General features: G+C 39.8%; 1 protein-coding gene across 13 annotated transcripts in view; it reads right to left on the reverse strand.

Moving 5' to 3' along the window:
• The window catches only part of TNRC6B (trinucleotide repeat containing adaptor 6B), a 132538-nt gene that overhangs the window by 77120 nt on the left and 34407 nt on the right, over positions 1 to 21011 (reverse strand). For 4 of the 13 annotated variants that reach the window (XM_085048695.1, XM_085048694.1, XM_085048703.1 and 1 more), the window contains one exon: positions 19810 to 19877. The exons of 8 other annotated variants lie outside the window; for them this stretch is intronic. In XM_085048695.1, coding sequence (XP_084904821.1) covers positions 19810 to 19877 — 68 coding nt within the window. Of the gene's footprint in view, positions 1 to 4393; positions 4705 to 19809; positions 19878 to 21011 lie in introns of those variants that run through there. One more of the 13 variants, XM_085048701.1, reaches the window with a different exon arrangement.

Raw genomic sequence — 21011 nt, forward strand, 5'->3', positions numbered from 1 at the left:
CCATGGTGTTTAAACCCTATTTTGGTTTGTTCTGCCTTTAAAGTTCATCTTGTGTTTTATTAATCTATCTTCTCTTAGCTATCTGAAAAACCTCCAAGGGTTGTATCTTGTGTTATGTTTTCCCACATGACTAAACAGGCTAATTAAAACTAGTCCTGAATGTACAATATTTTGAACAAGAAGTCTTTCAATTTACCTTTGCTGTAACACCCAAATATCACATCAACCAGTTCTTAAGAAACAACGTTTCAGAAATTATTATAAAATATACAATTGTAGTGAGCACCAGTGCATTTCATCCCTAAACTATAATGCCAGCATACTGTGTACAGAGAGGAAAATAACATTTAAAATGACAAAACCCATAAAACCTCAGCAACTCCTTTCAGAAGTGTGTTGATGGCACAAAAGAAGAAAAAAAAAAAACAACCCAGGGTTTACATATATTTATGCTGCTCTCTGAATATATGTTTGTTTCAACAAAAAAAAAAAACCAAAACCAAACACAACAAACCAAACAAAAACCCAAACCACACCACAAAAAATGATGTTGTGTTCTTTAGTAGGAAGCCTATGTTTGAAGGAGAATTTAAGCAGTGAGAAGGGTTAATGTGCAGCTCCGGAGTTGGAATTCACCACAAATACAGAGAGGAACTCTTCCTCCTGTGTTCTGAAGAACAATTACGGCACCATCATGAAAACAAAATAGAAATATTCTCTACATAGAATACTTATCTCCATGATACCTCCACATTCACCTTCAATGCTGAAATGGCCAAAACTGCTATCTTGACACCCAAATTTAAAACAACTTGTTTGACCAATATTTGAAATATGGCACATGTAATCATACCATGTAAGACAGCTAATGCTAGCATTATATTAGCAACTAAAGCTTTCAGAAGAAATACATCTTATTAATCTAACGTGGATTTTACATCTGTTTAACAAATGAATTCTACAGCAGTTAGCAGTATATTTAAAGTTTAGCTACTTGAAATCTAAGGTAACAACACTAGAACCCTGATACTCATACCTGATCCCCTTGACAGGACATGAAATATAGGTCCTTAGAGCTAAACACCTTTTGTAACTTATTTTCTTACTTCAAACCTTGAGCTATTTAAACAGGAAACCAATGCTTAACAAGGTGAAATAACTCTCAGGAGGGCAGCAGGTGGTTGCTTAATCAATTAAAGCAAAAAACCCCCTGAAACTTTTCAGTTATAAACAACTACGAGCTGAAGAGAGTACCAAGGGTACAGATTCCAAGCAATATTGTTCAAAATAAACTGCAAATTAAACTTCTCACCTTCCACCCTGGTCCAAAAAGAATGCAGACCCATAATGACCATAATTAAAGAACTCTGCTTCGAGATGCAAGACAAGCTTCCAAAGGGGTGTTAGGAAAGTTATGGATAAAAATTCTCTTCCAGCAATACTCTAATTCTATGGATTTTTTCCTCATAGATTTGGATGCTCTCTCATCTACTAAGCCACCTATTAATAAGTAAGAAACAAAAATCTTAGAAAGGTTAAGTTTAGCTGAAATCAGCTGGCAAAGACTGTATGGTCTTACAAAGTTTTTGGGTTTTTTTTCCTTCTCAGCAGGAGAGAAAGAGGTTAGAAGAAAAGCAACTGAAACTAAGCATACTGATCACTTGTTTTCCCTGAATTTTTTCCCATTAGAATTGCAGACTCCTGTATGTTAAAGCTCAATGGTAATAAGGCTTTTCTTGTCAATTATTTCTCAAGAATCTCTGGGATGTAGTGCAAAAATCTCCAGGGGCTCTACTGACTACAGACTTCACTGCAGCTTTCAACCTACTAAAACTGTCTGCTTTCGAAAGGGAGAGATTCCTGTAGATACCAATAACAATTGATATGCAAATGCAAAGAGAAAAATTAAATAAAGCTTCTGAACTCAGCATCATCACTGCAAACTGAACGAAGCAAAAAAGCTTCCCCTACCCCAGTGCCTCTGGTAAGCTTCAAACTGATATAGAAATTGCAACTCAAGTCAGGTCTCTCAGAATTAAGTGTTTTATTCCCTTTGTACTGCAGGAACATACCCAATACAAACAGGGTTGAGAATTTCCCAGAGTCACACTTAAAATCCTATGGTTGCACAGACTGCAGTAAGATTTGAGGGGTCAAAAGTATATTTATAAGAGGAATTATTTTAATTGGTCTTTCCTATTCACAGTTACAGTCTCACGAAGCTGCTTAAATGTTTCACAGACTTCTCATTGGAATGATTTCTATTATTTGCAATAGCTGCCTTTTGTCTGACCCATGACAGCTTCTGTAGCTAGGAGCAGCTGTAGTTATTAGACATCACTCTGTATCACATCACCTGAACTATCAAGTTATATGTACTAACATGTACACATTCTGGAAGTGTGTAACGTAGGCAGTAATGCATGAAGGTAAAAAACCCACACAGAAATGGAGAGTACTTTTCTGAAGTGTAGATTCTGGGAAGACTACATCCTACAATACTGCCAGCTCAGGACACAATTCAGGTTTTCTTTACTTCCTCAGTTCAGCCATCCCATTCTATAGCAATTTTTATCACATAAAATACAGTAATTGATGTTTCAGTCCAGTAAGTACCAAATCTGAGAATACTCCTACTTTATACTGCATCTGAAAATAGTTCTAATGTCTAATTATTGTTTGTTAGTCAACAAGTAGATTCAACATATTCTGGCTACATCAAGATCTCCACCGAGCCCAAGAAGGCTTTGAATAACAAAAGCCATCAGGGTACATCATGTCAAAGACACAGAATATATTTTTATGGCATTTCCTCACACAGATACCTGCCAGTAACATGAGGGTGGAATCTCCTAAGTTCATTAACCCTGAACAGGGAGCATGTGTTACTTCATGTATTAACTGGGTTATCCATTACTATTAAATGCTTAATGACCAAAATTACCAGCAAAATACACTGTGCAGACTTTGAGCAGAGCTCTTTTTTACTGGCTTCCTCTAATGTACAATTAAAAAAATAAAAACAAAACCCAAAGAAATCATCTCTCAATTTCCATGCGGAACTTAATATACTGCAGAATTATTTCAAATATTTGCTAGCCAGTGAAGAAAAAAAAAAAAGTCACAGTATATAAAATGATGACAGCCAGACACGTTTTCAAAAAGCTTACTGAGATGTGTCACCTCCATCTGTGTTTAACTGCATGCACGCAAGGCCACAAAGAAATCTCAAATACGAGCCATCTTGTAGGTTTACAAAGTTGACCTGCTCACCACAGTCACTGCACTAACACACTGCAATGTGGAGTGCATTCACACCATTATTCGCATAAATATCTGCTGCTTACATATTCAACTACAAAAAAATATCACAACGCAACGCCTGAGAGGAAAGGGTGAAGAATAATGTGCAGCACCACAGCAATTTTTTCATTTAACCTCGCAGAAAAGAGCATTACATCACACTCTTACAATGCAGGAGGAGGAGCCTGTTCTCAGCAAGCAAGCTCCAGCTATTCCCCTTTAATTTTTCGCTCGGTTCTGGAGGGAGTTGCAAAAATAACTCGGATTTAAATTTTTAGCAACACAGAAGGCTGTTGGGGGGTGGTGATGGTGGGGGGGGGTGGGTTAAGCGAGAAAGCGCAGCTTGTTACCTACATTTACTAAGGTGCGGATGAATGCTCTCTCTCTCTCTCGGCAGAACACAAAACCCCAGCATCCCGCACATTCCTGAATACCTGGCGGATGGATGGGCCAACAGCCCGGCCGAGCCCCGCGGCGGCAATGGCAGCGGCAGCGGCGGGCCCGGCATGGCATGGAGCTCCCGCCGTGGAGCCCCCGACACGGAGCCGTGGAGCCCCCGGCGTGAAGCATGGAGTCCCCCGCCATGGAGCCCCCGCTGCTCCCCGTGCAGCTCCGGGGAAGGCACGGCCCCAGCCCCAGCCCCAGCCCCAGCCCCGGCCGGCCCTGCTCCGAGCCGGCAGCAGAAAGAATGCCAGCCCGGTTTTTATACATGCAAATTTTTGCAGCAGATTTAAGAGCTCCGGGTGCTGTGGGGAAGAAATCGTTCTTTTAAAAGGCTCCATTTAAATAAAACGAGATTTTCAGCACTATCTTGTACTTCAATACGAACGATCTTCTGTAATTTGCCTAGGCTTTTGAAACTACAAATATCTTTCGAATCCACACGGCGCTCGTGAGGAGAGCTCCTTCTGAAAAGCCCCAAAAATGCACTAAAAGTGCTGAACACGTCCACGAGCAGACAACATCTGAAGCAAGTCTTTGTGCTAGAAAAGACACCTCTGCAAAACCACGGCTGGAAACGGGCAGCTCCAGCTCTTCAAAAAAAACCTACCGAGAGGTAAAAACAATACAACATAAACGAACCACTAACCTCATAAAGTGCAGCAGTGCTTAAATCCAGCGAGTTGAGGCATACAAGGTAGAAATGGAAATGGAACAAAAAAAAAAAATCCAAAAAATGATTCCGTGTTTTTTTGCTTTTTTTCGTTCAGGTTTTTTTTTTTCCCTTTTTTGTAGTAGATTTTTTTTTTCTTTTTTTGCTCTGTCTGTTTCTCTGTACTCCCAGCGTTCAGAACCCGGCGGAGCCTCGGTCGGCCATTTTGGCTGCGCTCCCTGCTCGCTCCTCTCTCGCTCCCTCCCTCCCGCTCGCTCCCTCTTGCTCTCTCTAAAGGAAGCAGCGCTTTGGTGACCTTCAAATACGGCCGCCTCACGTGACCCCGCGCGCGCTGTCACTCACACACCGCGACACGCCCACTCCCCGCGCTTAAAGGGACAGCGCGCTGCCCGCGCCGGGACGGCCTGCCCCGACTGGCGGCGGATGGTGGATGGGAAGTCCCTCCAGCACCGGGAAGGAACCCCTTGGAGAACTTCCCTTGGAAAGGAACCCCGGGTTAAGCACAACGCCATCGTGACTCGAGGACAAGAGGTTCACGCTCAGAGCCAAGTTAATCCGGGCTGTGAGCAGGCTGCCCGCACACATAACCCGCGATGCAGGTAGGGAGAGGAGAGCAGCCGCAGGACAGCGCAGCGAGCTCGGGCTCTCCTGCTGCCTTGCCTGCTTCAAGGCTCAGGCAGCACCTCAGGCTCCACAGCCTCTTCCCACAGTTTCCATAGATAACCGCTTTGACAGTGGAAACAAAATCCCAGCATCTTGTAACAGAAAAACCCCCAAAACTGCAGGATGTTTGCAGATGTTCCCCTGAATGTGCAGAAACAGTAAAGAACACGGTTCAGCAAAAGGATCTGGTGACGCCAGCATGATCCTGCCGGGAGGAGACTTGCTCCTGAGTCAGCTCAGCACAGGTAGGAAATGCTGGAGCTCACTGTGATGGAACCATGCCTGGGGAGGGAACAGACAGCTCGCTCCTTCAGACATAAAACCACTGACCAAGTGCAAGACTGTTTGGCAAGAGAGTCCACTCTGAAACCTGTGATTCAACAGGAGGGCCACCCTTACCTGTTGCACTCTTATCTTTTTCCCAGTCTCTGCACAAATCTCTTCAAATTGATTATGATCTGATTTTCCTTTGTATGCTTCATGCATGTAGTAAGCAACAGAAGGAACTTGCCATCAAACCCTGCTAAGTTGTGCCTTCACAAATTTATATGAAAACCTGCTGTTGCCAATAATTACAGAACCACAGAATACTCTGAGTTGGAAGGGACCCACATGGATCATCAAAGCCCAACTCCTGGCCCTGCACAAGCCACTCCAAGAGTCACACCATGTGCCTGAGAGCATTATCCAAACGCTTCTTGAACTCTGTCACAAGCATGGTGCTTTTGCCAATACCTTTGACAGGAATTCTTTAAGCAATCTACACCTAAATGACAGCATCATGGAATGAAACTACCTTGAAGATGCATGGGAGAACACTCCAAAGGAATTAATTTGGGGGGGGCAAAAAATGCACATCTTATGAATGAGAATAAAAATCATTAGTATGTATTATCGTAGAACATAAACCACTGGCCTCATCAGGAGGCCATGAAGGCTAAGCATGGCTCTGGTTCTGACACATTTTGCTCCCACCCTCATGGAAAAGTACAAAAACTCAAATGGGGATTTTGCTACGGAGGGAATTTCTTCAACAGGGCTACAGCCTGCACTGTAACCATCCATGTCTGCAAGCTCAAGAAACTCTGGCAATAGCTAATGTGAGTTGCATTTATGGGTACTTAATGAAATAGAAGCAGCTGGATGTAACTGCTCAGGTTGCTCTGCCTAAACCAGAGCAGAGAATTGCCCTGCTGGATGCAGCAGATTGGAGTGCTTTGTGGCTGGGCTAATCCAAACACAGCAATTTAGGAAATGTGGTGAAAACTCAGGGAACATCTTATTTGTGGCAAGACCCAAAGAGAACACCACAATTGCTCTAAATCCCTAATGACAAAATCCAAACCAACTGCTAGGCCTCCTATTCACACAGTTTCATAAAGGCAAATATATAGGCGTATCTATGAAACAGCTATCCCCCTTCTGAAAAAACCCATTAAGTACTGCAGCTACATGTTCTATACATGTTCACACTGAGTATATGGCAGTATGCACTAAGCTACAGACAATTTTATTCCCTCCCAAAAGCCAGATTGTTTTACTGAGACTTAGAAATCCTCTTAACTTGACTAGGGCTTGCCAACTCTCCATTCTGAAGTCCTGGAAGCTTTTACTTCAAGGAGTTGATAATACTGAGATGACTTTCACAAACAAGCACTCACTTGAGTTACTGTGTATCCAAGTGTAAATCACGGCTATAAAATTTCACCTTAGCAATTTTCTATTGACAAAGCTTTTTAATCAGAAAATAAGCAAATAATCAGTGAATCAAAAATATTTAGAGAGGCCGGTATGGGCAATTCTTAAATAACTGTAGCTTTAAGTGAACTTTTTCAACTAAGCTAACATTTTTTACCTATTCTTGTTGGCATATTGATTAAGATGGCTGACAAAAAGTTTTTGGCTTTTTGTTTTGATTTGGGAGGTTTGCTGAGTTTTGTTTGTTTGTAAACAAACGGAAAACAAAGGAGTGGAGCATAAAAATACATAGCATATACAAAATCTGCACACCCCTTTTCAGAGGGCAATTGCATTTCAAAAACAAAACCATTAAGTACTCTGAGGCCAACAGGCTGTTAATAGCCAGTGTTAATAGGTTATATCCCTGTTATGTGCTACTAACTTATCGGATTATAAACACTTCATTTCTAAGCTCCTTCCACCTGAGGATCATAAAGCACTTTAAAATCCTTAATGAAGCTTCACAGTGCTCCTATGAGGACAGTATCCAGCATGAGCAGACATATACAGGCACGTTAAGAGAGATGCTTACAACTGTGGATTCCCTGAGCTCATATCACAACTGAGACAGGAAAGGAATAGGGTTTCTAATTTGTATCAAGCTGTATTGTGGTTCTAGTAACAACTCGTCCTTTTTGATGACCTATCCATAAGAATCAAGCAATTAGGCTTCAATACTATCTACACAGGCATTCTGCAGTGTCCACTGGAACTGAGGTATCCACACCCTCCAGCTGTCATCTCAAAAAGGACACCTGGGTCTGTTCAACCTGCAGATCTTTACTCAGTTTTAAAAAGACTTCAGTTCATCCAGTCTATATGCAGAACTCCCTCTTTCATGAGCTGGCATTTTGTTTGGTCACAAAGTCCTACAGCCTGATGTCATATCTTACTTTGAACACTGCACCCTCCTCACCCCAACACTGGACCCCACCCACTGGGCTTTCTGCACTTCCTATACACCCAAAGCAATAAACTGAAGATTAATTTTTTCCCCAAGAAAGTTTTTCATAGCTGACACTATGAAAGTGAAAAAGTCAATTAATGTCCTGCTAACACAACTCCCCAGCAGAAATCTCAAATATTAACAAGTTTCTCATAGCGTGAGAAACCTCACCAATTGTCCTTTCTCCTGCTGGTGAAGAGTTTGCTTCCTGAAGCATTCAAGGAAAAAAGGCAGATTTTATTGCCAAAGTGAACTGAAGCCTGCGTATCACAGCTCATCAGCTAGATTTCCCCAGATCTCCCAGAAGTGGGGTGCAGTAACAGATGCAAGATAATTGGAGGCAGATTACTCACCAGTTCCCCAACCAGTCACCAGCAGTCCAATTGACCTGGATTACAATCCCACCAAGCTCACCCCTTCAAGTTAAGAGGGATCAGAAAACTGCCTGTCTTTCCTGAGATCAGGCTGGAAGTGTAACTCAGGGCAGGGACGTGTATGCAAGGACTATGTTTTGTAGTTGCACAACTTCTAATAATAAAGAGCAAGCAGAGAACCCCTTAAAGAACAGAATTTAAAGTTTTAACTATTCCTTGTGTGGGCTAAAAGTTGCCATATTGTTTATTTTGAGTGAACAATTAAAAACAGTCTCAGTCCTGGATAACGAATAGTTCAGATCACTTTTAAATTATTTTCTCTGAATAGACAGAGATGCTGAAGCCCAACACCTCTGAAAATTGAAGATGATAGCTAATTCTGGCTGCACCAACACATTTTTCAAGTCTTCACAGCAATTTCACCTAAGCCATTGAACAAGAGTGATGACCTCTCCTGGAGGAGAGAAAAACTTTCAAGCGTTCAAATATTTTTCAAGGCAAAACATTCACTCCTAAGGAAAACTGGGGTTTTGTTTTGGGGGTCCTCCCCTTTCACACTTGGTAAACAGCAAGACATTTTAAGCTGCAGAACTGTGGAAACAGAGCTGACAGAGGTTTTAAGGATAGTAACCAAAAGTATCATGTAAATTGTGTCTTCAGAGAAAAATACTGTGATAAAAAGCATCCAACAAAGGCAAAGCTTGCTCGGTTTCTGAAAAGGTTACAGCAACTTTTGCATCCCTTACACAAAGGCACCTATCAACACATTTTAGGAATTATTATTCAAAACTTATATTGCAACACTGCTTTGGAGCCCTACTAAAGCTCAGACCTCATTCATATTTTGCCAGGGACAAAAGAAAGAATACAAGGCCTGAAAACTTCAGTTTAAGAACGACACGACTTCAAGCCCAAGCCAAGTTCCAACCCTATACATTAATGAAGTGCTCAGGAAAAGATAATGAGTCAGAAGGAAAACTTTATTCACCAAACTTTGCAAACACTCATTTTTCCACCTAATTTTTCCTCAATCTGCCGCAATACTTTCCCTTGCTGTTCAGCCTAAAAATAATCTACCACTATGCCTCCATTTCTTCAATTCCCCAAATGCCCTTTCCAGACTGTAGAAAGAGAAAGCTTTTAACAAAGTTGTTGGGTGAACAACAGAACTGAAAGCTCATTTCCTGCGAATCTCTGTCACACATCACTGAACCTCTACTTTCCACACTAATCCTGGCTTCCTGCACAGCCAGTTCTCCTTTGATGCCAAGGTTCTAACAGTATATTGAGCCCTATGCAGATCTCTTCCCATAACTTTTTTTTCACCTCTTTCAGTGCCCGGGCAAAAACTAGCATACACTGCAGCTAATCCCAATACACATGATCAACTGTTAAAAGACACAACCAGAACGGATAATTATTTGTCTTGTCCTGAAACTCTTCTGTTAGTGGGGAAATTAACTTTGGTCTCTTCTCCAGGAAGCTACTGAAGTTTAATATATCAGTAATTTTATTATAGTTTCACTTCTCTGCCTCATTGGACCATAACTGGACAAGAGACTATAACTTATTCAGGAAAGATACAGACATGAAAAATCATTGCATGAGACTTAACCACTCTGGGAACTGAAAGCATCGACCCAAACATCATCTCCCATCAGTGAAGTCCACATCTAAAATGTTGATTGAGTCTTTATAGCCATATCCTTGGACATTAAGTAAGCACTTTCCAGTAACATAATGTGCAATGAAACTTGTGTAAATTAGTATTCTTAGAATTATTTTAACCTGCTCCTTGTTATCATCCCAGAAACATCTTGATTTTGAAGGTTATAATCCTATCTTAACAGGTCTTCCTCTTCAGTTCCTTAAATCCTATAAACTGCCAAAATATCAATGAAATGGGAGCAGGTTATCTGTTTTATGCAATTCCATGAATGACAGTGAAAAGGAAATCATAGAATGGGTTTGTTTGGAAGGTCCATTTAAAGATCACCTATTTCCAAGCCCTCTGCTGTGGGCAGGGGCACCTTCCACTAGAGCAGGTTGCTCAAAGCCCCATCCAACCTGGCCTCAAACACTTCCACACATCTTTCAAATAAACAAACGTTCAGGGAAATGGTATAGTATGTTATGCCACCCATACATACAGCAAGTGTTGCTTTCTAATTGTTATTTACAATATGTATTTACCATGCCAGTTACATGACTGATTCAACTGAGTTTCCATCAACCATAGCTGTTAGTGTGAATTTCAAAAGGAAGAATGCAACAGAAGAATAATTTCATTCATTAAACCCTTCCTTCACCCTGTTTAAGCCTGGGAGCGTTAAACATCTTAAAACAGCAGGAAGCTTTTTCATCTGACCAGGTTAGAATATTTAAGAAAAAAATTATCTTTCATGTCTACAAACACTTTACTACAGTAGGACCCCTTCTTTATAATGTGCCTTTAGACATGCTCCTGCTGAAATTCAGCAAACTCTACTCAAAGCAGATTTCTTACAAATACTTTCAGGACATCTCCCAAAAGACAAGGAAGATTTTTGGACTGAAAGACTCATTCTAGTTCAATTCTCCCTCCCCCTCCACACACCCCTAAAAGGAAGCTATGCTGCACTTTGGTTTTGGGGTTTTTTAAATTTATTTTTGGTGAGATAGCTCAGTATCTCTCTGCAACTTTTTTAAACTTGTCTTTAGTTTTAGCACGAGGAGTTCAATCACTGGGCCGGAAACTTCTTGAGCAAAAGGAATTTCTGGCATCTTGGTTGAAGCTGGCACCAGCCCATTTTCCTTTGTTCTCATTAAAGGAACCATAATATGCTAAGTTAAATAATAATAATAAAAGCAAGCCAGCCCAAAGCAAAACAAAAAACCCAAAGTAAAAGCAGAATACAAAAAGAATGCATATTCAGTGGATTACTGTAAGAGAGGATTTCCCTAATTTGACTATTTTTTCTAAAAAAAAACACTATTTATTGCTGCAAAAATTTGTAAACTGATCTTTCCAAGTGACTTGAACATCTTCCCTGAGTAATTTGCCTTCAGGTTCAGTCCTTCAGTTTGAAATGTCAGGAAAGGAACAGCTGGCTATCCAGGCAGAAAATTCTACAAGCTGTAGCTGTCACAAATATTCAAATGCAGGCAGTAACCTAAAAACAGTGTGACTCCCAAATATGAGCAACTTCAACTAAGGGCAAAGAGTTCAGCAAATCCAACCTATTTAAGTAGGAGTAAAAGAATTCATATCACTTCTCCAGATCACAGCATGCTGGAGGAGCAGTGCAGCTTAAGAACTCCAAAATACCTCTGCAAACAAGTTTTTAATTCATACCATGTTGACCACATAGTACAGTATTTTCAGTCATACAAAGTAAGTAATATCTTCTGCATGGAAATAAAGAGCTAGCTTTATTTCCTTCCCTCCCCCTTTTTAACCAATAATGATCATTTCATCAAGGGTCTAAGTAGGATCTGCATCTTAGAATCAAGACCATTTACCTTTCTCTACTTTAACCTCTGGTATATCTAAGCCATAGCACATAGTCCTAAAAAATTTTATTTCCTTCACACAAACAAAAAGAGAGCACAAACTCATTAATTTATCATAAAAACAGTAGCTGGTTTTTCCCCTTTCCCTCCTTCATCTCCTCGGAAGGAATATTCAACCATTCATCTGGGTGTACACACACAAAGTACCAAAGAATTGATGATTTTTTTTTTTTTTTTTAGAGAATGAAGCAGAGAAAAAAGCAGTGAGCATTTTAAATTGGATGGAAAAGGGGGAAAAAAGTTTTAGGATTGTAACTCATACACATTTATGATGTCCCTGACTTGTGCTAGCAGTCCAAAAACTAAATTCTTAGCAAATCAAAATTAGCAACACTAACTTGGCCTAGTTACCACAGAAATTTGTCTAAATTGTATTTTTACATTAAGAATATAGACAAAATGCTAATTTAGACAGGACTCAAAATTATTAACAGCCCTTTTAGAATCATACTAGGTTGGAAAAGACCTTCAAGAGCATCAAATCCAACCAGCATTGCCAGGCCTACCACCACCTTAAACGATTTTACTTGCTGTTCCTTAAGTCTGTTATCTCACTCCCATGGCAGATGTCATCCAAGAGATGTTATCTAAATAGCAATGAAATGATGAAAAGAAAGCCATGTTCAGCCATCCACGCTGCACATGGATACATTGGAGGGCAGTTATCCCAAGCAGCTCCTGAGGAAGTTGGCAACTTTGGGAGAGAGAGAGAAAAGGAACAGCCACTAATCAAACAGACTTTAAAAAGCCCAACGGATTGGACAATGAACTTGAGATGTCAATAGAGAGTCCAGAGACAGGACAAAAGGAAAGGGACTAGAGGACAGGAGTGGGTGGAGGAGTGGGTGGTGGTGTCTGGAATACAGAGGCTCTGGGATTTTAGGAATTTGATCAGTGTGCAAATGCTCTCTCCTTCAAAGTACAGTAAGCTCTGTAAGACAGCAGTAAATCAGAATATCCTCCATTCCACTAGCAATTGGAATTGCTACAAACTGGAATAACTAGAAAAAAAAAATCAAGGTCTCAAGGATAATATGTGACACTACTCTGGGTAATTTGCAGTATCATAAAGCAAGCAATCTGGAATGGAAAATATATTTTCTCTGGTTTTGCAAAGACAAGTGTGAAGTAGTCTCCTGATCAGATGAGACTGCAAATTCAGAAGCAGGCTCTGTGCACTTCCTACGCAGGACAAATGCAGATCTTGGGGGATGGGGAGAGCCCAAACAAACTAGCCTGTTCTTACCACAAGACATCTGGAAGAGAGCACTATAAAACCCTAAGAAAAGAAGTGCCAAAGCATTCACACTTAGAATGTACACTGTCCAAAATATTTTCCTCTCTCAATATTCAGCAGTGGTGTAGACTAAACACATTGTGATAATATGTGGGAACTTCACTTACAAAGTTGACTTTTTTCTGTCAGACTCCCTTTTTTTTTTTTTCCCTTAACGGTCATTTGGCATCTGTTTTTCCCCACATGTTGAGAAAATACTTGCAAAACAGCAGTACACCAAGATGTAGGTTAGCTGAGGTACATGAAAAGCCTGTATTTGTTCCTGGTTTGAAAGGGGGGAAAAAAAATATCACTGAGGACATGAAACAGGGAGTCTTAAATACCATGAAATGACAACTGAAAACATTTTCAAATCTAACTTGCAGAGGTGAATGCCTAATTTAAAAATATTTTTGCTTAGAATACTCAGGCAAGAGTTTTCCCGTGGGTAGCACTTACAATTTGAAGTACAAAAAATTCAAAATATTTAAGTGTAACACTGAACTGGTAAAGTATGGAAGACAATTGATGAAATTTTTGCCATTTTAAAGTGTTTGCATATAAATTCTGCATATTGCTCAGAAGTATTGCATTGTAAGGATACAAGTCAGCTTTTGCAACATTATTGACTTACCAGTCATGGCTAAAACACAGCTGCCTCCAGAGGTAGAGATTTCACTCCTGCCTCATCCCTTTCTACCCACTCAGTTGCACAACAAAGGGCAATTCTTTTCACTATGCCTCAGGGCCCCCTTAAACACACAGGTAGACTTGCCTTCAAATGCAAACTTGTCCTGCCACTCACTCCACTGTATGGAATAAAAACATTTGTACACTCTGAAGGTGATGAAAATATTCCTTAATCCTTAGCTGGACCAGTTCTCATTTTGTTTTAGGTCTCACACCCTTAAATATCCTATCAAATTTCTAAGGATATAAAAGCAGAATGTTAGAACTCTTCTACTCATATGCCAGTATCAGAGCAAGCCTGAGTTATCAGGGTCTGAAGCACAGTCTGACACACGAACAGAACTGCAATACCCTGTGACAGAAGTGTCTGGTGTGGTTACCACAGACATCCCACATCTCTCTCTCTGGGATGGTTTGTCAGGATATTGGGCTTGTTGGGATTTAAATATTTGGGGACATTTCTCTAATGGCTTACTTATTCTACACACAAAGAGAACATTCTGCCATATGAAAACAGCTATGCCTTTACGTAATTCTTGAATGTAATTCAAGAAATAACTCGCCATGAGTTTCACAGAATTTAGGGTGATGTGCAAATTTAGGTACTCAAATCTGAGTTGATAATCTGAATTAAGATTTGGAGAACTACTTCGAAAATCCCAACATGGTTCTTCTGAAAACATAACTCCTGCTTATGTCAGTACTGCCAGTAAACTAAAAAAATGTAATGGCACTCAAGGCAAGTCTCCATACCTTCTGTAATATCAAATGTCCTTAAAACATCAAACAAACCCCCTGTTATACAAACATTTAGCTAACTGTTTACTTTCAATTTGGTAAGAACAATGTTTTATCCTACAGGGACAGAAGCTATGGCTAGTAGGGACCTTTATGGAATTTGAACCCTTCAAAAGAACACTGCAGTACTTCAGAACAATGTCTATCATTCTCACCAGCCAAAACACACAACTTCAGGATATACAACTGCAGCGTTTTTATAATTTTCAGCAACACCCTGAATGAGTAAGACTAGTTCTTTTATGCCATTATAGCAGTGATGTTTACATGTACCCCTGACATCAGCAGGCTGCTGAAACAAAGACTGGCTGCAAACTGGCTTCTTGATTTCACTTAAGTTTTCACACAGCAAAACAAGCTAGGTGGAGGGAGGAGTTATTCTGCTGTATAAGTTAACATAGCAGTAAGTTTTAATGAAGACTGGGCCACATTCAACGCACACATTTAAAGATGAAAGGCACTGAACATAAATTCTTACTGAATATTAGGAAATTTTATTCACTGTGAGGGTGATTAATATTGCAACAGACTGTCCAGAAAAGTTCTATAATAAACCTGAGAAGCCTGATACAACTTAGAAGTTAAAGCTAACCTTCAAATCTGGCCCCACTTTGAGCAAGTAATTAAACAAGGATGACTTTCAGAGTCTATAAATTGCTGTTTCCAGGTGAGGCCAATTTAGCTACTACTTTCTTTTAACTGTAGTGTCACCCAAGTCCAGGAATACATTGAACATTCCTGCTGAAATGCCAAAGAAAAATAAAACACTGTTACCAGTGCGTAAACAATCTTGTGATGCTCATTGGTTCCAATCTCATCCTGGCATTACTGCAATTTTGGAGGGTCTCATTAAAAACACTTGCCTCAGAATCTGTACATTGAACTACTAAGCCAGGGAAAAGCCCATTCAGTAGGTCTAACCAATGACACTTTCTAAATTACGGGAATGATCCTGTTTTGATATCTTTCTTACAATATGAATCATATCCAGATGCACAAACTGTCAAGATGGTTGAAGATTTTCCTCTCCCATTACTACAAAACAGCAGGTGGGGAATAGCCAGCTGAGTTACTTCAAACAGCAGTTGCAGCTTGGCTTACCTTGCTACTAAATGTGAGCATGAACTTGGCTCACTTTTTGTCTGAATAGCTACTGTCAAACAGACTTCTCCATGTGCCAGTTAGGAAGAGTAAAACATTTACATTCAACTTATAAAAAGGAGTACTTTTTCACTACCCAATCCCCTTCACTCATAGACTAGGGTGCACACATTTCTGGCTGTGACAGCAGGGGGTAATTAGCACAGGTGGAGCTGCTAATTAATACTGCTAGAGCTAGGAGCAGAACCTCAGTTTAAGGACTTCAGCAGAATTCTTTTTGCTGCCCCTGTCCCTGCTCTGTGCTCATCAACAGAAGGTCGAGTGCTTTGGAAAGATGTTTCTGGATCACATTTGCCTCAATCTTTGCTCCAGTAGTAACAAAGTAAAAGCCCTATTACAACTGGTAAGGGCACAATAAGCTGCTGCCATGTAAAAGATAAGTATTTTGTGGGGGTAGATAATATTTATGCCTTCAGCATGACAGTTCAGGTCAACCTTTTCATAATGGATGAAAATATGAGAGAACAACTCTAACAAAATGTTCACCTGTAATTAGGCATAATGACACAGATTTTTCTCCAAAGCTTTCCTTTGGGAGAGAAGGAAGGAAACTGGTTTTTCACCAAACATATTAGCCACATAACAAAATAATCTGCCCAAATGTAACACACAGTTATATCCCATCCCTTTTCTCTTAGAGAGGTAAGAAAGGAGAAGGTTACAGAGTAGGTAAAAAACTGAGAAGTAACAATTTATCAAGGAATCCACTGGCCCTCAGCCAGAGTAGGAGAATGGTCTGAGATAGCCGTTATCAGCTCCAGTAGTCCAAAAAGGTTCTCTTCTGAAGTGCAGTTTTTAGCAGAAATCACTTCACTGCTGCACAGCCATGACAGCTTTGTGACACATGCACTGAACATAAGCTGCAAATCTTTCATAGGACTTGACATGACTGTGCCTATTCCATATCTCACTTGTACTAAGGATTTTGAATGGGTAACTTCTTTGTAATTAGCCTAAATTGAAATAAATTATATCCATATTGTAGATGATCAGTTGAAGATTTCTGAAGACCTTGTATACAGTCTAACTAGGTAATTCCTCCCTATAAAGGTGACAGGTAATAGCAGACAGCAGTTCTCAAGTATCACCTACAGTTCAAATAAAAATCTTAAAATGCTGTAACTTTACTATGGTAAGTCTGTCTCAGAGAACTATTCAGTAAGGCAAAAGAAAGGCTCACAACATTGCAGCAGGATTGTTTGTTGTTGTTGGGTTTCTTTTGGTTTTTTGTGTGTGTTTGTTTAATACTGGAAAGCGATCTTAAAATGTAAAGTATTTATCCCCTAGTCAAACTGGGGGAATAATCTATTCCATAAAGTGCCACAAATCATCCATGAATGCTGGCTCCTTGTATTCCATTATGAAGCTTCACCTTAGCAAAGGAAATTTCACATGAAACTGGGGCTAGGTAAGAACTACTGCACCCATTGAAAGTCTCTCAGAAATACCTTTTTATTTCTGTTCTTCACTGTCCACTAAAGCTTTGAGTCCACTGAAATGGAGATAAATATTAAGAAATTTGGAGGGCTTTCCTAGGAGGTTAACACTGGCAGACTGCTCTGGCACTCTGGTGCAAGTTAGTTCCCTTGCTGAAACCATATCTTCTGAACACTTCCTTAACCATCTCGGCTCAGACTTACCCAGGTTAGGCTGCCTAATGAAAGGCAATTAAATTACAGTGGCCAACTTTCCTGAATAGCAAATTAGTAGCAGCCAAAGAAAAACCATTCCATCTGCATAGCTGTAGAAGCAGTAAATTCTATGAAGTCTAAAGACAGCTGGAAAGGGAAGGAAACAGCTTCAGTAGTGCAGCTATTTCTGTAGAGAGCATCTGACTCTACATTCAAACTTAGAATCTACCTTTTGCTAACAAGCTCCAATTTTATTTCAAACCACCTAGGAGGACAACAGTAGACAGAGGAACACCAAATCACAGAACCACTGCAGATGGAAGGGATCTCTGAGATCATCAATCCCATCCCTTTGCTCAAAGCATGGTTACCTACAGCAGGCTGAAGCAGGTTTGGGGGTTGTGACCTGCTGAGTTTTGAGTGTCTTGAAGACCTATGAAGGCACAGCTTTTCTGGGTAACCTCTTCCAAAGGTCTGACCAGTTTAATAGTAAAAAATGAATTTTTTTCCTTGTGTTTGAGTGGAGTTTCCTGTATTTCAGTTTCTTGCCTCTCCACTAGGCACAACTGTGAAGAATTTGGCTCAGTCTTCCTTAGTCCTCTCATCAGGTATCTCTACACATGGATAACATCCTCCCCCAGATTTTCTCATCTCAAGGCTAAATGGTCACAGCTTTCTCTGCTTCTCCTCTGTCAGATGCTCCAGAGCTCCTCTCTGTGGTCCTTCACAAGACCCAGACCAGGATGTTGATGTCCAGCTAATCCCCATTGCAAGTAATAATACAGGGAGGTAATTTTAGTTTTTTCCTTCTCTTATGACAAGAGGTAAACTCTGTCAAGGCAGACAATTTTGTTAGCTGAAAATTTGATACTGTGGGTAGAAAAAGATTCAATGATTGATTTCAATTTCAGAGCAATACCCACAATTGAATTTTGCTGGCATTATGCTATAAGTTGCACAAAACAACTACCTTCAACTCTTTGTTGCATTACTAAAATTGCACCTTTAGACTTCAATGAAAGTATTATTAAGAATGATACTCCTATAGCAGGATCTGTATGACAAGGTTTCAGATGCCACCAGAACATATATGTATTAGATAAAAAATAAAAATACTGCCTATCACGAATCTCATATGCTCTAATAACCAAAGTTCTCGAGGAGAGAAATAGTGTTGTAAGCCACTTGAAAAGCTCTAATTAAAAATCAGATCAACTATAAAGTAATTCTAGTTTCCACTTGCACCTGAAATAAGACACATAAACACAAGGCTATGACAAATCCGACACACCATCCCTCATATTACTCACTGCAATAATGTATTTCATTAAACTACTAGATATATAAAGGAACAATTCAGGAGAGCAGAAATCTAACTCCTACTTTTTATTTCTGCACTGAGTTTTCTTCTGGAACTTTCTGAAAGTTTCTACTTCAACAACCTTTGTATCTCTTGGTACCACTGCCCAGTCTGAATAGATAGAAATAACAACAATTACTTTGAGAAGCTTGGCTCATGGCCATGATGGAAAGAATGTGCATGTTCAGCACTAGAACTTCGCTGACCTCAACTTGCCTACCTCAGAAATGGTTTCTCACTGTCACAGATGCAGTGGACTTACAGTTGCCACCTTATCTAGGAGGCAAAGTAGACCTTCACCCCAAGTCACATCCCAGCCTTTCTGTAAAACGTGTAGTTGCAGATCAACAGGAACTTCTCAAGAGGAGATATCCAACTAGGATTAGGGGAAAAAAGAGTTCTGTGATCTATATTTTCCAAAGACCACCCGCTTGCTTGCTCCAAATGGCAGGAAAAGAAAAAAAAGAATTATTATATCAAAATTGAATTACCATTGCATTAACTAATGAAAATAATATGGAATACAAACATCACTGAAGCACCTCCAGGACAAGGCTCTGTTCTTCCTAGCTGAACAAAAACCCAGGGAAAAAATCCAACCAGTACTGGATTTCAGTTTGAAATCCTAGGAAAAAGCCTTTTCCTATTGGAAATCTGTTATTTTCTTCCCTGATGAAGCTGCTTTGCCTAAAGCACTGAGTACCAGCATCATATATTGTTCATCCTCAAAAGAGCATTTTGTTTATAATTTTTGATCCTTTACTAAAATGCATTCTAAAGAAATAATGCTGCTATTTCAAAGAGGACTAATCTCCCATATGCACACCAAAGGAAGGCCCTGGTTCTTTCATATTTCCCATTATTTCCCATTATTTCAGTGAAGAGCAGCTGTATAAAAACTTCATGTACAAACTCACTACGTCAGTGCCAAGCTTCCAGAATGATTATCCCTTTTACAACAATTTCTGATTAATGTTTTGAAATTGCAATGCATATTTCTATGATTTTACATTTAAGGTAAATCAACATCCTGCCTAGGTTTTTTTTTTTTTTAGCCACCATCCACTGTCATGTATATGGATATTTAAGGAACCAAAAGGGTGAGCACCAAGCAACCAACCAAAGCTCCCAGCACATTTAAACGAGAGTGCTTCACACCATTTACTATGGTAAGGCCCTTTTAAAATAAAGCGTGACTCACTGTTTGTTTTCTTCACCAGGAGGTGGAGTCTTGCCATGCCCCTCCATTACAAAATCCTCATGTTCCATCTGCAAAGGCAAGCATTGCAGGTCAGAAATCGGTGCAGCAAAACGCACATCACCTAAAGTGGCTCTTCTCATATGCAACAACTCAAAGCAGCCACTTTATTGCAGTGGCTGGTCCAGAACAGATCATGTAGTTTCTTAGCAACATAGGTACATCTCCAACCCCATTGCTATGGTATCATTTCTTAGCACAAATTTCAGAAAATCTTGCAAGGGAAAAAGCACGGTTTAATGGCTACAGCAAAATACTATCAGTCAAGGTACAAAGGTTCTAAGTTCTGCTCTGTTAAGGCCTTCCCTTGTCACTCTAAGTATTATTTCTATCACTTCTTACATATGAAGCAGGAATTAAAAAAAGGTTTATCAACGCCTCGGGAAAAAAAAAAAATTTTAGACGAAACTTATTAAGCACAGAAAGAAACTGCTTTAAAAGCAGCGTAGTTCTTGTGAAAAATAACTTTTCTTTGAAAAAAGACTTTCACCACACACAGAACTTAGTTAGCAGGGTAAAAAAGAGGCCTAAGGAAACCTCAAATAGATGCTGTTCCAATGACAACATAAGGTAGGCATTTCCTTTGGCTCTCTTGTTAGAAGATTCCAAGGGCAGTAAGGAAGTTTTATGTTTAATTGTTAGCTTTTAAAATATCAGTTTTAGCATACATTTTCAGTAATTTTTTTGAGAGAAAGAAGAATTACATTATACTTGCTCATTTGTTAATTATCTGCTCTTCATTTAATCACTTAATTCAGGCCGAGGTTGCACAGGTAGTAAAATATTCTTCTCTTTATATAAATATTCAACACATGCAATTAGTATTTTATATAAACATCCAGATATGCAGTTTGCAATGCTCTGCTTCATGTGAAGCCAGCAAACAGGTCCCACTGCAATATTCAATAAGCCATACAACAAAGCACTGAATCATAATCACACACAAATCCATGGTCCACTACATTCAACTGGAAGGAGGAGAGAAGCACTATTCAGTCAGTTAAGACAACACAGCTAAGTCAGTCTTTAAAGGGGCAAAAAAAAACCCCAAACCAAACCAAAATCCATCAGCCAATTCCTCTCGTACCTCTACCCTCCCCCGAAGAGGCAAGTTTACTCCTTTGTACACTGATACTGTTGTCAGG

This window comes from Lichenostomus cassidix, chromosome 1Aa (genome assembly GCF_008360975.1).
Source record: "Lichenostomus cassidix isolate B80296 chromosome 1Aa, HeHo_3.0, whole genome shotgun sequence".
NCBI lineage: Eukaryota > Metazoa > Chordata > Aves > Passeriformes > Meliphagidae > Lichenostomus > Lichenostomus cassidix.